Consider the following 14,736-nt stretch of genomic DNA (forward strand, 5'->3'; position numbering starts at 1 on the left):
AGGCCTATCGTGATTTGTTTTATTTGTGCTATCATTAGTAATTTCTTTATTTGTTCTTATTTTATTATTAACTGCTTAGCCTCCTTGTCATTTGAAAGTTTGAAATCAAGCTATCTCGTGCTACTGCAACAAAATTACTCAACTGCAAAATCAAAAATACACTGAGTGAGCAAAATTTTGTTTAATTACCATTATAATTAGCTATCTCACAATGTTTACATATGAATAAAAGCCTACATTAAAATCTGTCATATAAATTGGTCTTTTCATTAGAAATTAGCCTACTGATTGCCACCATTGATGGACAACATTTTTTTAATAATATTAAAAATATCTGTATGACAGTATATTCTGCAGTTCTTCCCTGCTGTACCGAATATCTATACTTTTCAAAGTATCATATCGAAGTTAGAAACTCAAATATTGTGACAAAATTAATTTTGTAGGGTGCCGCAAATGTTTTAAAATTTCCAAAGGGTGCCGCGACTAAAGAAAGGTTGGGAAACACTGATTTAGACTATTTTCATTTTCCTATTTCTTTAACATTGTTTATTGCTTTTATAAACAATAATGACAGCAATATGATAAGAAACTGCTCTGTAGATAATTAAATGTAACAATTACTCTACAGAAACGAAACTGGTGAATTTGATCATTTTTATGAACTGTTTGCTTCATTAATGTCTTGTATTGAAAAATAATATCTGTGTGTGTCTCTCTCTCTCTGTGTATTGAAGGTCCTATCTGGACATGGCAAAGGTCCTGGTGTTTCGGTACATGTTCTGGTTTGTGCTGTCGGTGTTGTTTGTGACCGGTGCCACTCGGATCAGTGTGTTTGGTTTGGGGTATCTTATGGCCTGTTTCTTCTTCCTGCTGTTCGGCACACGTCTGTTGATCAAGCCATCACGTACACGTCTGGTCCTCTGGGACTGTCTGATCATATACAATGTGGCTGTGATCATTTCCAAGAACCTCCTGTCTGTGAGTGAACAGTCCTACTACGCTGACTCACTAAGCCATATAACTTGCAAACAGCTACAAAGAGAACAACTTTCTTACAACAGCCCTGTTCTTGTGTTAGATCCTGGCCTGTGTATTTGTGTTGGAGATGCAGAAGAACTTCTGCTGGGTAATTCAGCTCTTCAGTCTGGTGTGCACAGTCAAAGGCTACTATGACCGTAAGTTTTGCACTGCTGCTGCGTTGCCCTAGAGTGGTGGTTCCCAAAGTTTTCCCACGGTGCACGGTCAAGCACGCTGTCATAATATTTTCCTTAAAAACTACAAAATTTACTGTTTTTGTCTAGAATAAAAATATCTAAATAAGTACTCACAACATTGTGGCAATTAGCTATTCTAAATTGTTTATATAAAAAGAGAGCACAGATATTCTGAACTTTTTTATTATTTGGTGTATTCTTTTAATAAACAAATAGGAAAAAGGAAGGGAATGTTTAGGCGATTGTGAGAAAATAATGACTTTCTTTTTAATAAACAAACATGCACTAGGAAGAGGATGTTTAGCATGTTGTAAATTACTGTTCAAATTCCATGGAAATCAGAAAGTGCATACTAGTGAGAGTGCATCAGTCATACTATTACTTACATGTGTATTTCACTTCACAGACTCCAAGGAACAGAAGAAGGAGAGACTATTATCAAAGTCCAAACAGTGGCAGTATCCTTGGATGGACCATGCGACTGGTATACTCGCAATCCGCTGCTATACTTAATGAATATCAAGCTTAGCCCTGTCAGAGTCTGCAAATCATTTCATATCATATGAAGATGGCAGTCTTAAGTTTAGATTTAATAAAGTTCTGTATACTGTGGTGTTATTTTAGTATTTTTTTAGTAACTATTGTAGTTTTTTTTAGTATTTTGATTTTAAAGTTTTATTAATTTAGTTGTGATGTTTTTATTGTCATTTCCATTAGTTATAAATATATCTATAAATGTTTTAAAATTATATTTCATTTTTTTATACATCAAGTCAATCTAAAGAAAATGAGAACTGTTTCTTTAATTTGAAGTCACTATAGTTTTAGTTAATTATTATAATGACCCTGGTCCACTATACACTGTGCATCAGAGGGTTTTGAACATTTTCTTGAAAGAGAGCAACAATTCAGACTGCAACAATGCGTTTAAGTATGATTTAATGTTGTCGTTTTAGTGTTGCATTCTGGGGAATACTACATGTTTGAGTCTGACAGCGGAGAGGAAGATGAATCCTTTCAGGAGGAACAGAAACCTCGTCAACAGACTGCCTTTCAGGTGACATGCTTTGTATTGACTTTGTTCTATGCTTGGTAAGACAGTGTTTATAGGGATAAATGTGTAAAGTTTGTGTCTAAACTGTTTTCCACAGCTGGCATACCAGGCTTGGGTCACCAGTGCAAAAGAAGCTCTGACAGACCGTCAGCAGAGGCAGAGAGAGCAGAGAGCGGAAGCAAAGAAGCAACAAACCTCTCAGGCTACAGGTTAAACATTGAAATATATGCATATTAAACATACAGTAACACATACACAAAGAAACAAAGCAATCGGCTGCACACTTCATCGTAATACAGTAGAATTTAAGTTGTCTATTTCTCTCTGTGGTTATCAGATGACACTGAGGAGGGTGAAGCAGTTTTTGATGGGAAAGAAGGGGAGGAGATGCAAGAGGAAGGAGATGATGTGGGTAAGTCATGGGCGAGGAATAAATGTAAAATAAAAAAAAATATATATATATATTTTTTTCTTTTTCAAGTCATAATGCAGTTTCAATGTTGCCGCTGTAGCGGCCATTAGCGTAAACTGTCTTTCTATGGTCAGATTTCTCTTTTAGATCTGATAGCAGAGCAACAGTTTGAGGAGAGTTTTGCTAAGCAAGTTAATTGTAGTTAGTTAAATTATGAACATATGTAGTGTATAGCTACCTAAATGATAATACATGTAGGTTAATGACACAGCCATTTGAAAATAACTACACTAGTCAACATCTGAAGTGGATCAAAACCTTTCATCAAAGTTGTCCTAAAACCAAAATGCGTTCTTTTCTTAAGACAACTTTGAACTTTTTTGATCCACTTCAAATGTTGTCTACTGTATATCCCCTTTTAAGTGTAAAGTTTTATCACAGCCTTACTGTAAGAATCTGCAAAACAGGGGAAGAGCTTGAGGGTGCCTTGAATTTCACATGACATCCCAGTGCATCATTCTGATTTTACAGCATCTCAAGCCACTGGCAGTGATATAGTGCAGAGGATTCTGGACATACTGAAGTTCCTGTGGGTGCTTTTCCTGGCCATGGTGGACGGATTCACTATGTGGCTTAATTTGCTCACCAAGCAGTATGTAGACACTTCTATGGTCCTCTCTGAGGAGCGCTACCTCTTCATTCACAACATCAGCCAGGTGGGCAACTCGCTCAAACAAACCTTATCCAATGTGTTGTTGGCAATGTTCTCATGAATTTTGATACATTCACAGAGACCCTCCAGAGAGCCCATGGATGATCAGATATCACAGGACAGTGAGAATCTCACTGTTGAGACATGTCTCGATGAAATGGACACTGACAATGTTCGCTTCAACAGTAACGTCAAGTGAGTCTGACAGCAGCCAGTTTCCTACACTGATGTCTACATAGCCAAAAATGTCAAACAAATTTTGTATTGTTCAAGGACTTTACATGGTCAATATCACCAATTGTGAAATATTATTACACGTTTTCTATTTGAATGTGTTTTAAACAGCTTGATTTTATTTCTCCAGTCTTCAGTGTCACATGATTCCTCAGAACTCATTCTAAAATGCTTATTTGCAGTGTTGGGGGTAATATATTACAAGTAACGCAAGTTACGTAATCAGATTACTTTTTTCAGGTAACTAGTAAAGTAACGCATTACTTCTTAATTTACACGAGAATATCTGAGTTACTTTTTCAAATAAGTAATGCAAGTTACTTTTTTTTTCAATGTATTGATTGACAGCTCTGGTGTCGCCATGGTGACAGAAATCAGAAGATGTTACTGTAGTTCAAAATAAATATGAATATGCATTAATTCATCTCACTCACACACACAAAAAAACACAGATTCAGTATTCCTCAAAATGAATAAAAACAATGCAACTCAGAATATGACGCAAACCTGCAATAATTAAATGTTAAACAACACAAATATCCTTTATGTATTTAATCCCATTCTATTAACCAATGTCTTTGCTTCTGACCTTTGATGCTCCAGTTCAACCGTACTAATAAGCAAAAATGGCTCTAGACAAACATTTGTGTGTTTTTTTTTATTGCTGAAGTGTGTTGAAATGTCTTCTTCTGCATTCTACTGTACGGACAGAAATTTACTTTCCTTTCAACCTGAGGCTTATTCATTTCACTTTTGGTGTGAAAAGGCTTTTATATTTGCCAAAAATAAAACTTTTTTATTTTCAAATCAAACAAGCAAGCCCTGTCCAGATTTAAAAAGTAATGCAAAAGTAACGTAACGCATTACTTTCCATAAAAAGTAACTAAGTAACGTAATTAGTTACTTTTTTTATGGAGAAAAGCAATATTGTAATGCATTACTTTTAAAAGTAACTTTCCCCAACAGTGCTTATTTGGTGCTCAAGAAACATTTCTTATTATTATCAATGTTGAAAACCGTTTTTGCTGCTTAATAATTTTTTTGTGGAAACCATGTAACACTACAATTAAAATGTTTGGTATAATTAAGATTTCATTGTTTAGTAAAGAAATGTCGAATGTTACAAAAGATTTCTGTTTCAAATAGATTCATTAGGAATCCTGAAAAAAAAGTTTCCACTAAAATATTAAGCAGCAAAAACATTTTTCAACATAGACAGTAAAGAACCACTATTAAAAATTGAGCACCAATAATAATCCATAATTAAGCACCAAATCAGTATATGAGAATGATGTTAGTGCAAGTCATAACTTAAATTTTAAATTTTGCAAAATCATAAACCGTTCTAGTTATTTCTAATTTTAAATTAGGTTATGAATCCCAGAATTTCAAGGTGGTCTCAGTCTTTTTCAAAAGTTGTGTGATATTAAAAAAATGTAAAACAATTCCTTTTGTATGTTTGATTAGATCTTTTTTTTTGCAGTGTTTAAGATTAATGCCGTGTTCTAACCAGACATGACATCACATGTCCATAATGAAAGTAAAAATTATTTGCCACACGACAATCACGGCTAATAAGAATATACAGTACAGTTCTTGATGTTTAATATACAGCTGTGTGGGAAAGGATTTTGGACCAATGATATTTCAGTGTGGGATATCCAGCAGGAGGCCAACAGAGGGTCTTTTTTAGGTATTTTGTTTCTGTCAGTTACGACCAAATGTCCCATTTGTTTTGCAGTGTGGTTGAGTTGGAGACACTGGGTGGTTTTCCAAAGTCCCGTGACTTCAGCAGCACAACTCTATCCTCTGAACTCACATTAGAGCTTGATACAGAACCTTTTTACAGCCAACGCACCCTCCGCCCTCGACGCTCCAGAACTGCAAGTGAACTGCTTTCAGAAAGGTGCTGCTTTATATGACATGACTGTATGATCTTCTGCCATTATTAAAGAGTACAGCACTTTGGTATGCTCTGATGTTTTTTAAAGTGCGTTTTAATCTAATTGACATAACTTTTTGCATTGACAGTTATTTATCATTAATTTAGAATGAATGTATAAATTCAGCATTGGAAAGCAGTGTGATGCATAAACAATTTACAATTTTTATATATTTTCACATTTCACACTATGTGAATAAGACCTCTTTGCTAAAAAGATAAAATAAAATAAATTGTTTTGTTTTGCAATTTGTGCAGTTCAGTTATTTTCTCTGTATGCTCTATTTTAGGCCATTCAGTGTTGAGGAGTTGATACAGAGTGGTGAATTCTACTCGTCTCAGAACCGACTGCTGAAGCTGCTCTTTGCGCTCTATAATGTTCTGGCGGCCCACTCTGAGCTGGTCTGTTATTTCATTATCGTGCTCAATAACCTGGTGACAGCCTCTGTCATCTCACTGGTGCTGCCAATTCTCGTCTTTCTCTGGGCAATGCTGTCTGTGCCACGACCTTCCAAGAGGTTCTGGATGACGGCCATCATCTATACAGAGGTGGGGAAGAATGCTTTTGTTACAACTGACTTTGGTATTTGATTCAGATATGTTTCAGATAATTAAAAAAAGAATTAAATGCTAATATAATGCTCATTATATTATTATATTGTGTTCATGATAATGCTTTTTATTTTATTTTATTTTATACAGTATATATAAAACACTTTTTTAACTACCTTTGAAAAGTAAAATTTGAAAGCTGTATTTCTATTCTATTGGGGGAGGGGTGTTCGGTTTAATAACTAGCTGGTTGATGCTGGTGCAGGGAAGTAGGGGTGCTGAGGGGTCTGCAGCACCCCCTGTTTTCACATGGTTGCAAATGCAGCGCCAAGTTTGTTCATTTAAATGTATTCAGTTTTGATCTCTGAAATGTAAATTGTAAGTGGGCTATATTAAACCCATGTTTATCTTTATAAACATGATTAATTTTACTTGTGATGTTTTCTATATGGGATGATTAGCCTAATCCTCATGAACATGTGACGCTAGCGCATGGTATCAGACATGAACGGTACAGAATGCCAACAAGATTAACTTTAATACAAGGAGATAATGGCGCAAAAGCGAATTTCTGATTTTTTTAAAATGCCCATCCCAGCAAAAACTTTCCAAAATCAGCATCCAAACAACACCAGCCCCAGCACGAGCACCGACGTAAGTGAACCAGCCCCCCCAAACACCCCTTGGACTTGGGGGGGCCCTTTCACCCAACACGGACACACACAGCACCCTCAACCGAAAACATCTTCCCGCGCCCCTGTGCTGGTGTTGTTGGTTGACCATTCTGACCACCAGCTAGTGGGACCAAGGTTAACCTTGGACTATTTTGGTCAAGTTGATTAACTCTGGTAGACCACCTTGGGCCATAAATAAACCAACTGCTATGTTTCAAAAACAGCTTGACTGTATTAACCCTGTAAAGCTTGACATATGAAATAGTAGCCAGAAAAGGAATGGTTTATTGAAACTTTAGACAAAATCCAAAAAATAAAAGTTAGCTTTTTTTAAATGTATGGATAGTCAAGTAAATTTAAGGTGTTACAATATAAAACAATTCTTATTATTATTCTTATATAAAAATCTAAATGATTTCACTGCCAAAAGATGTGTAGCTCAACCTAAAGGGGTTAAAGGTTTTTAGAATTACACTAAAAATGCTTTTTACTTGCTAAAGAAAGTATAAACTATCAATCAGATGACAGAAGACATGTAGAAGATTGTGTACAAGAATTTTTCAGCAAAGTTTTTATCATGTTGATATTTAATTTAGAGGTATCAAATATGGTACAGTAGGCTTTATAGGGTTAAGCTGGTATGGTCTGTTGTTTTCCAGCAGAAAAGCTTTTCTATATACAAAACAAAGCTTTAAAACTATGCAAACCAGTTGCGGGTGGAACAGTAATAACTTATTGTGTGTCTCTGGCATGTGTTTGCCACAGGTCATGGTGGTGGTCAAATACCTGTTTCAGTTTGGCTTCTTCCCGTGGAATACTGAATATGAGCTGAAGTTAAATGAGGACAAGCCGTTCTTCCCTCCACGCATCCTGGGCCTGGAGAAAACGGACAACTACATCCGTTATGATTTGCTCCAGCTATTGGTCCTCTTTTTTCACCGGTCACTTCTCCAGGTGTTTAGCTCAAAAAACAAGCCTGTTTCAGATGCTTACCATCTTTCAAAAAGTTCATTTTTATATTAACAAAAGTTAATTCTATTATAAAAGTTTCTATTCAAACTCTAAATTCGAAAGAAATGCATTGGTATGGAAGTTACCTTTGCATGCCTAATTTTAAAATAAAATCCAATGTTGACATATCAGGGCATTCTACATGGAATTCATAATCAATCTCATGATGTAACCATAATGGTGTCGTTTCTGTGAAGACTTACAATCTACATACACCATTTTCATATATTATGACTTGTCATCTAGTTTGTTCGTGATATACTTTTTTTCACTTTGCCTCTTTCAGCGTTATGGTCTCTGGGACCAAGAGGGCCCTCTGGAAGAGAAGAGCAATCTTTCATCTGCGGAGAAGAACGAGAATGAAAGAGACGAGAAAGTCTTTCAACTCTCAGATGAAGAGGACAGCCGAGCACAGCCAGAGCCCGACACGGAGGTGCTGTCAATGACACCATCGACAGAAACACCGACCGATGCTGAAATACAGACTGACCCAGAGCCCAACATACAAACAGATACCACAGAAAACCTTGATGCAGTGAAGGCAGATGGAAAGAAAAAGAGTCGTTTCCTTCGCTTCCGCAAGAAAAAACTGTCCGATAAAGGTCTGTTGAAAAAAAAGATTATTTACAGTATATAACTAGATATATAATACACCTAAATAGTGTCTGTAAGATTGTACTGAGTTACCTGAACCTGTACCTGTTATGTGTAGTGTTATTTTGATATATGTATAAACAATCCTCTCATAGACAATGGACAGAAGGAACCCAAGAAGAAGAAGAAGTCAAAGAAATGCAGCAAGGACACCAGTAAAAAAATATTGAATGCTATTGGAGGAAAACTCAAAGGACTTTTCTTATCCATGTAAGATTCTCGTTGCTTTTGTCTCAAGCCAGCAGGAAAGACTAGATCATTGCAGCTTATCAAAGTCTAGTTGGTTTGTTGTCTAGTTGGTCTGCCAGCACTGATAAATCATCTAATGATCATAAATGATCAGATTGGACCAGTTAACAGCCATGTAAAACTACTGGATTTTCCAGCATGGAATTAAACTGATTTTGTTGTTGTGTATTGCAAAGTTGCAATATTTTACTTGTTTTTCTCACATTAAAGGGTTAGTTCACCCAAAAAAGAAAATTCTGTCATTAATTACTCACCCTTGTGTTGTTCCAAACCTGTAAGACCTTCGTTCATCTTCAGAACACAATTTAAGATATTTTTGATGAAATCTGAGGGCTCTCTGACCCTCCCATAGACAGCAAGGTAACTACCACGTTCAAGGTCCAGAAAAGTACCAAACGTCATCACGCCGGATCTGGGTCACCGCCGCCACATGCTCGCGTCATAGTACTGTCGAGAACGCGCATCCAAAGTGACGCAGTAGAGACGAAAATGTGGAATAACGTCGTTATTTTTGTTTTCTTTGCCCAAAAAAGTATTCACGTAGCTTCGTAACTTTACAGTTGAACCACTGATGTCACACGGACTACTTTGTCGATCATCTTGGTACTTTTCTGGACCTTGAACATGGTAGTTACCTTGCTGTCTATGGGAGGGTCAGCGTGCCCTCAGATTTCATCAAAAATATCTTAAATTGTGTTCTGAAGATGAATGAAGGTCTTACGGGTTTGGAACAACACGGGGGTGAGTAATTAATGAAAGAATTTTCATTTTTGGGTGAACTAACCCTTTAATATAAAAAAGTAGATTACCGTGCAGAGCAAACCTATGAGAAGACAGTGTACTGTGGCATTGATCAGCACACACTGTTATTTTGGCAGTGCTTTACAATAAAGGCTCATTAGTTAATGCATTAACTAACATTAACAATGAACAATACGTCTGTTACCATATTTATTATCTTTGTTAAAAATACAACTGTTCATGTTAGCTCAAGTCCATTAAATAATATTAACAAAAACGACATCATCTGATCTTAATAATGTATTGGTACATGTCAAATGAACTCAAATGCTTTAGAAGTATTTTGCATTGTTAATTAATGTTAGCTAATGTAGTTAACTCATGTTAACAAATAGAATCTTATTGTAAAGTCTCCATTATTTTTATTTCACCAAAATCTAAACTGTACACACGATCAGAAAATAATTGTGCAAGGTCCAGTGCAGATAAAGAAAAACATGAGTAAAATATTGCAATATATCACATATATAAATGTGTATCTTTTAAATTAATAACTAATAATATTGATATATAGCATACCACAAATTTATACAATACCATATCACCAGCTGTCTGCTGATTCACAGGTCCCTGCTCATCTTGTAGTGGAATTCATGATGTGCATTAATGTGATATTTTGGGTTTGACTGCCATTCATTTTATCTTGTGGTGTGTTTTCATCTGTGCAGGGTGAAGAATGTCTACACGCCAACCTGTGGATTCTTCCAGAACATCCTTCATGCAGAATATCGGGCAGCTACTGATGTCTACGCTCTTATGTTTCTTACTGATGTGGTGGATTTTATCATCATCGTGTTCGGTTTCTGGGCTTTTGGAGTGAGTATAAGAAACCTTACATTCTTAGTCATAAAAATCTTAAAGGAATGCCTACAGAATTTGCATTCGGAATAGTATAATTTGGCATGATTTGGAACCAATCCTACATGAAAAATTCTCAAGCGCTGGTTTGAGTCTGTTAAAGCAGTTAAAACATCAACTCTAAATGCAAATAATAAGATACTAATAAGATAAATGTATAAGAATACTACATTTAGCAAATCAAATTAAATAGACTTCTTGACTTGAAACCAGTTGAGAGCCATTTGAATGTGAAATGTTTGCTCTGTCTCAGAAACACTCGGCAGCAGCAGATATAGCCTCCTCCCTGTCTGAGGACCAGGTCCCCGAGGCGTTTCTAGTCATGCTCCTCATTCAGTTCAGCACCATGATCATTGACCGTGCACTTTACTTGCGGAAGAGCATCTTGGGAAAGCTCATCTTCCAGGTTATACTGGTTTTCGGTATCCACCTGTGGATGTTCTTCATCCTTCCTGCTGTCACTGAGAGGTAAGGGAGGCTTCTCCACCTGTGTTTAGATGCAGTTTGAGTATCAGAGGAGGTTCACAGGTGATCTTCGAATTCTGTGATCTTTGGTGACCAAAGACAAATGAGATATTTTTCAAGGAGTATATCATTTCCTTTATTTTCACAGGATGTTCAATCATAATTCAGTGGCCCAGCTCTGGTATTTTTTCAAGTGCATCTACTTCACTTTGTCAGCGTATCAGATCCGTTGTGGCTACCCTACACGAATCCTTGGAAACTTCCTGACGAAGAAATTCAATCACCTCAATCTCTTCCTTTTCCAAGGGTGGGCACTTTCTTTTCTTCATTTTTCAGTGTCTTCTTCAAAAGTTGATTTACTAATAGAATGATATGTGACCCTGGGCCACAAAACCAGTCGTAATGGTAAATTTTTTTCGAAATTGAGATTTATACATTATCTTAAAGCAAAATACATAAGTTTTCCATTGATGTATGGTTTGTTAGGACAGGACAATATTTGGCTGAGATACAACTATTTGAAAATCTGCAAAAAAAATCTAAATATTGAGAAAATCGCCTTTAAAGCTGTCCAAATGAAATTCTTAGCAATGCATATTTACTAATCAAAAATTAAGTTTTGATATATTTACGGTAGGAAATTTACAAAATATCTTCATGGAACATGATCTTTACGTAATAGCCTAATGATTTTTGGCATAAAAGAAAAATCGATCATTTTGACACATGCAATGTATTGTTGGCTATTGCTACAAATATACCCCAGTGACTTAAGACTGGTGTTGTGCTCCAGGGTCACATATATGTAATAGGCACCTTTTTTTTAGATTACACTAAAATGTAATTAATTTGTTTCCTCAGTTTCCGCCTGGTTCCTTTTTTAGTTGAGCTTCGAGCAGTAATGGACTGGGTTTGGACAGATACGACACTGTCTCTCTCCAACTGGATGTGTGTGGAGGATATCTATGCTAATATCTTCATCATTAAATGCAGCCGAGAGACAGAAAAGGTAGCAGGTCCTCTTTGGCATACAAAAACATTTTTGATTATACCTAAATGGATTAGTTATTAATTTGTCATTCAGGTTATTATGGTCATAAGATCCTAAATAAACAGTGAATATTTGTGGCACTTTCTAGACAGAATATAAATCGATGTCACATTACTATTGACTAAGTAGATATGTTTAATAAATTTGAAAAAAAAAAAAAACTAGCATTAAATATCTGATTCTTCAAGTGAAATTTGTAGTGCTGGGCAACGATTATCGCATCCAAAATAAAAGTTTTTGTTTATATATGTGTGTGTACTGTGTATATTTATTATATATATATATATATATATATATATATATATATATAAAGACACACACATACAGTATATATTTTGAAAATAGTAACATGTATTTGCATGTATATATATATATTTATATTCATATAATTGATATTATATAGACATATTTCATATATAACAATTTTTTAAACATAAAAGGTTTAAAACAAAAAAATTTCTTAAATATATACATGCATGTGTATTTATATGTACATAATATACAGTACACACACATACAGTACATTATGTATACAATAACTTTTATTTTGGATGCAATTAATCGCGAATAATCGTCAACTGGATGTGTGTGGAGGATATCTACGCTAATATCTTCATCATTAAATGCAGCCGAGAGACAGAAAAGGTAGCAGGTCCTCTTTGGCATACAAAAATGTTTTTGATTATACCTAAATGGATTAGTTATTCGTTTGTCATTCAGGTTATTATGGTCATAAGATCCTAAATAAACAGTGAATATTTGTGGCACTTTCTAGACAGAATATAAATCGATGTCACATTACTATTGACTAAGTAGATATGTTTAATAAATTTGAATTAAAAAAAAAACTAGCGTTAAATATCTGATTCTTCAAGTGAAATTTGTAGTGCTGGGCAACGATTATCGCATCCAAAATAAAAGTTTTTGTTTATATATGTGTGTGTACTGTGTATATTTATTATATATATATATATATATATATATATATATATATATAAAGACACACACATACAGTATATATTTTGAAAATAGAAACATGTATTTGCATGTATATATATATATATATATATATATTTATATTCATATAATTGATATTATATAGACATATTTCATATATAACAATTTTTTAAACATAAAAGGTTTAAAACAAAAATTTTTCTTAAATATATACATGCATGTGTATTTATATGTACATAATAAATATACAGTACACACACATACAGTACATTATGTATACAATAACTTTTATTTTGGATGCAATTAATCGCGAATAATCGTTGCCCAGCACTAGAAATTTGTAAGTACTTGAAACCCTTTTTACCCAATGTTTTTTTTTTAAAGAATGGAAGTTCATAGTTTTAAACCATATTCTAACATATCCCACATGGTTGCAAAAAACTGGCAAATCTCATGGCTTATAGAATACTTTATTTGATTACCTGATGTTGATCACTATTTTTGACTTTTAGGTTTTGTACCTTATTCATGGAAAGTGTAATATCTTGATCATTTGATTCTAATGTGTACATAATCTTACTTTTGGTCTTAAACTTTTTCTCTGCAGAAATATCCCCAACCAAAAGGGCAAAAGAAAAAGAAGATTGTCAAATATGGAATGGGCGGCCTTATCATTCTGTTCCTCATTTGCATCATTTGGTTCCCACTACTCTTCATTTCACTAGTTAAATCCGTAGTGGGTGTGGTTAACCATCCTGTTGATGTTACTGTCACAGTCAGGCTTGGTGGTTATGAGGTACAATTCAATTGTAACATTTCAATGAGTGTTTAATACTTTGATCATTTGAGAGTTTACATTTAAGATTTGACTCATGTGTCCTCCTGCAGCCTTTATTTACAATGAGTGTGCAGCAGCAGTCCATCCAGCCTTTCGCGGAGCAGGACTACAATCATCTTGCCAATCTGTTTGGAAAAAATGCTGTAAGTAGACATCAACAGTAATATCTCACAACTCAATAACAGTTGATACTGACAATGACAAGATAACTGATATAATGCTGTTTATGTACACAATACAATTTAATAGTGACAGTAAATAAACATACTGCACACAGATTTGCTGAAATTAAACCGTTTATTTTACACTATATTTACTCATTTCACAAAAGAGTTTTTAGTTTTTTTTGGCCAGAACCCAGAAAAATAATTGTCAATGGGCTTTTGGTTAAATATAAGAAATAAAGCAAGATATAAAATAAGGTCAAGATATTTTCACATTTTATATTATAACATAAAATTCATCAGTAATACCCCCTTGTGATTATTTTGTGCAAAGTGGCTAAATAGTACTACCGAGGTTGTCAGGGACATTAAACATCATGCCAAAACAAAAACTCTTACACTCACTATTCAGCATCACAGTATTTATAATCATGCACTTGCAAACTATTCTAACGCAAATCAGTAATACCCCCTTGTGATTATTTTGTGCAAAGTGGCTAAATAGTACTACCGAGGTTGTCAGGGACATTAAACATCATGCCAAAACAAAAACTCTTACACTCACTATTCAGCTTATACAGCATCACAGTATTTATAATCATGCACTTGCAAACTATTCTAACGCAAACTTTCAGGGAAACTCTTTCAGACTGAAAGAGATGTCGGAAGCTTAAAGGGATACTCCACCCCAAAATGAAAATTTGGTCATTAATCACCTACCCCCATGCCGTTCCAAACCCGTAAAAGCTTCGTTCGTCTTCAGAACACAATTTAAGATATTTTGGATGAAAACTGGGAGGCTTGTGACTGTCCTATTGACTGCCAAGTAAATTGCACTGTCAAGGTCCAGAAAAGTATGAAAGACATCGTCAGAATAGTCCATCTGCCATC

The 14,736-nt window shown here is 34.9% G+C and overlaps 1 protein-coding gene across 1 annotated transcript in view; it reads left to right on the top strand.

Annotated features, from left to right (window-relative positions):
* LOC107561425 (piezo-type mechanosensitive ion channel component 1-like) overlaps positions 1 to 14,736 on the top strand; it is a 54,031-nt gene that overhangs the window by 33,086 nt on the left and 6,209 nt on the right. The window contains exons 22-40 of the mRNA XM_016245868.1: positions 738 to 981; positions 1,082 to 1,178; positions 1,624 to 1,701; positions 2,174 to 2,274; positions 2,369 to 2,480; positions 2,609 to 2,683; positions 3,215 to 3,399; positions 3,475 to 3,590; positions 5,371 to 5,535; positions 5,862 to 6,120; positions 7,563 to 7,751; positions 8,095 to 8,410; positions 8,558 to 8,672; positions 10,181 to 10,328; positions 10,624 to 10,838; positions 10,984 to 11,142; positions 11,697 to 11,844; positions 13,451 to 13,639; positions 13,732 to 13,824. Coding sequence (XP_016101354.1) covers positions 738 to 981; positions 1,082 to 1,178; positions 1,624 to 1,701; positions 2,174 to 2,274; positions 2,369 to 2,480; positions 2,609 to 2,683; positions 3,215 to 3,399; positions 3,475 to 3,590; positions 5,371 to 5,535; positions 5,862 to 6,120; positions 7,563 to 7,751; positions 8,095 to 8,410; positions 8,558 to 8,672; positions 10,181 to 10,328; positions 10,624 to 10,838; positions 10,984 to 11,142; positions 11,697 to 11,844; positions 13,451 to 13,639; positions 13,732 to 13,824 — 3,004 coding nt within the window. The remainder of the gene's footprint in view (positions 1 to 737; positions 982 to 1,081; positions 1,179 to 1,623; positions 1,702 to 2,173; positions 2,275 to 2,368; positions 2,481 to 2,608; positions 2,684 to 3,214; positions 3,400 to 3,474; positions 3,591 to 5,370; positions 5,536 to 5,861; positions 6,121 to 7,562; positions 7,752 to 8,094; positions 8,411 to 8,557; positions 8,673 to 10,180; positions 10,329 to 10,623; positions 10,839 to 10,983; positions 11,143 to 11,696; positions 11,845 to 13,450; positions 13,640 to 13,731; positions 13,825 to 14,736) is intronic.

This window comes from Sinocyclocheilus grahami, unplaced genomic scaffold (assembly GCF_001515645.1).
Source record: "Sinocyclocheilus grahami isolate Dianchi unplaced genomic scaffold, SAMN03320097.WGS_v1.1 scaffold772.1, whole genome shotgun sequence".
Taxonomy (NCBI): Eukaryota; Metazoa; Chordata; class Actinopteri; order Cypriniformes; family Cyprinidae; genus Sinocyclocheilus; species Sinocyclocheilus grahami.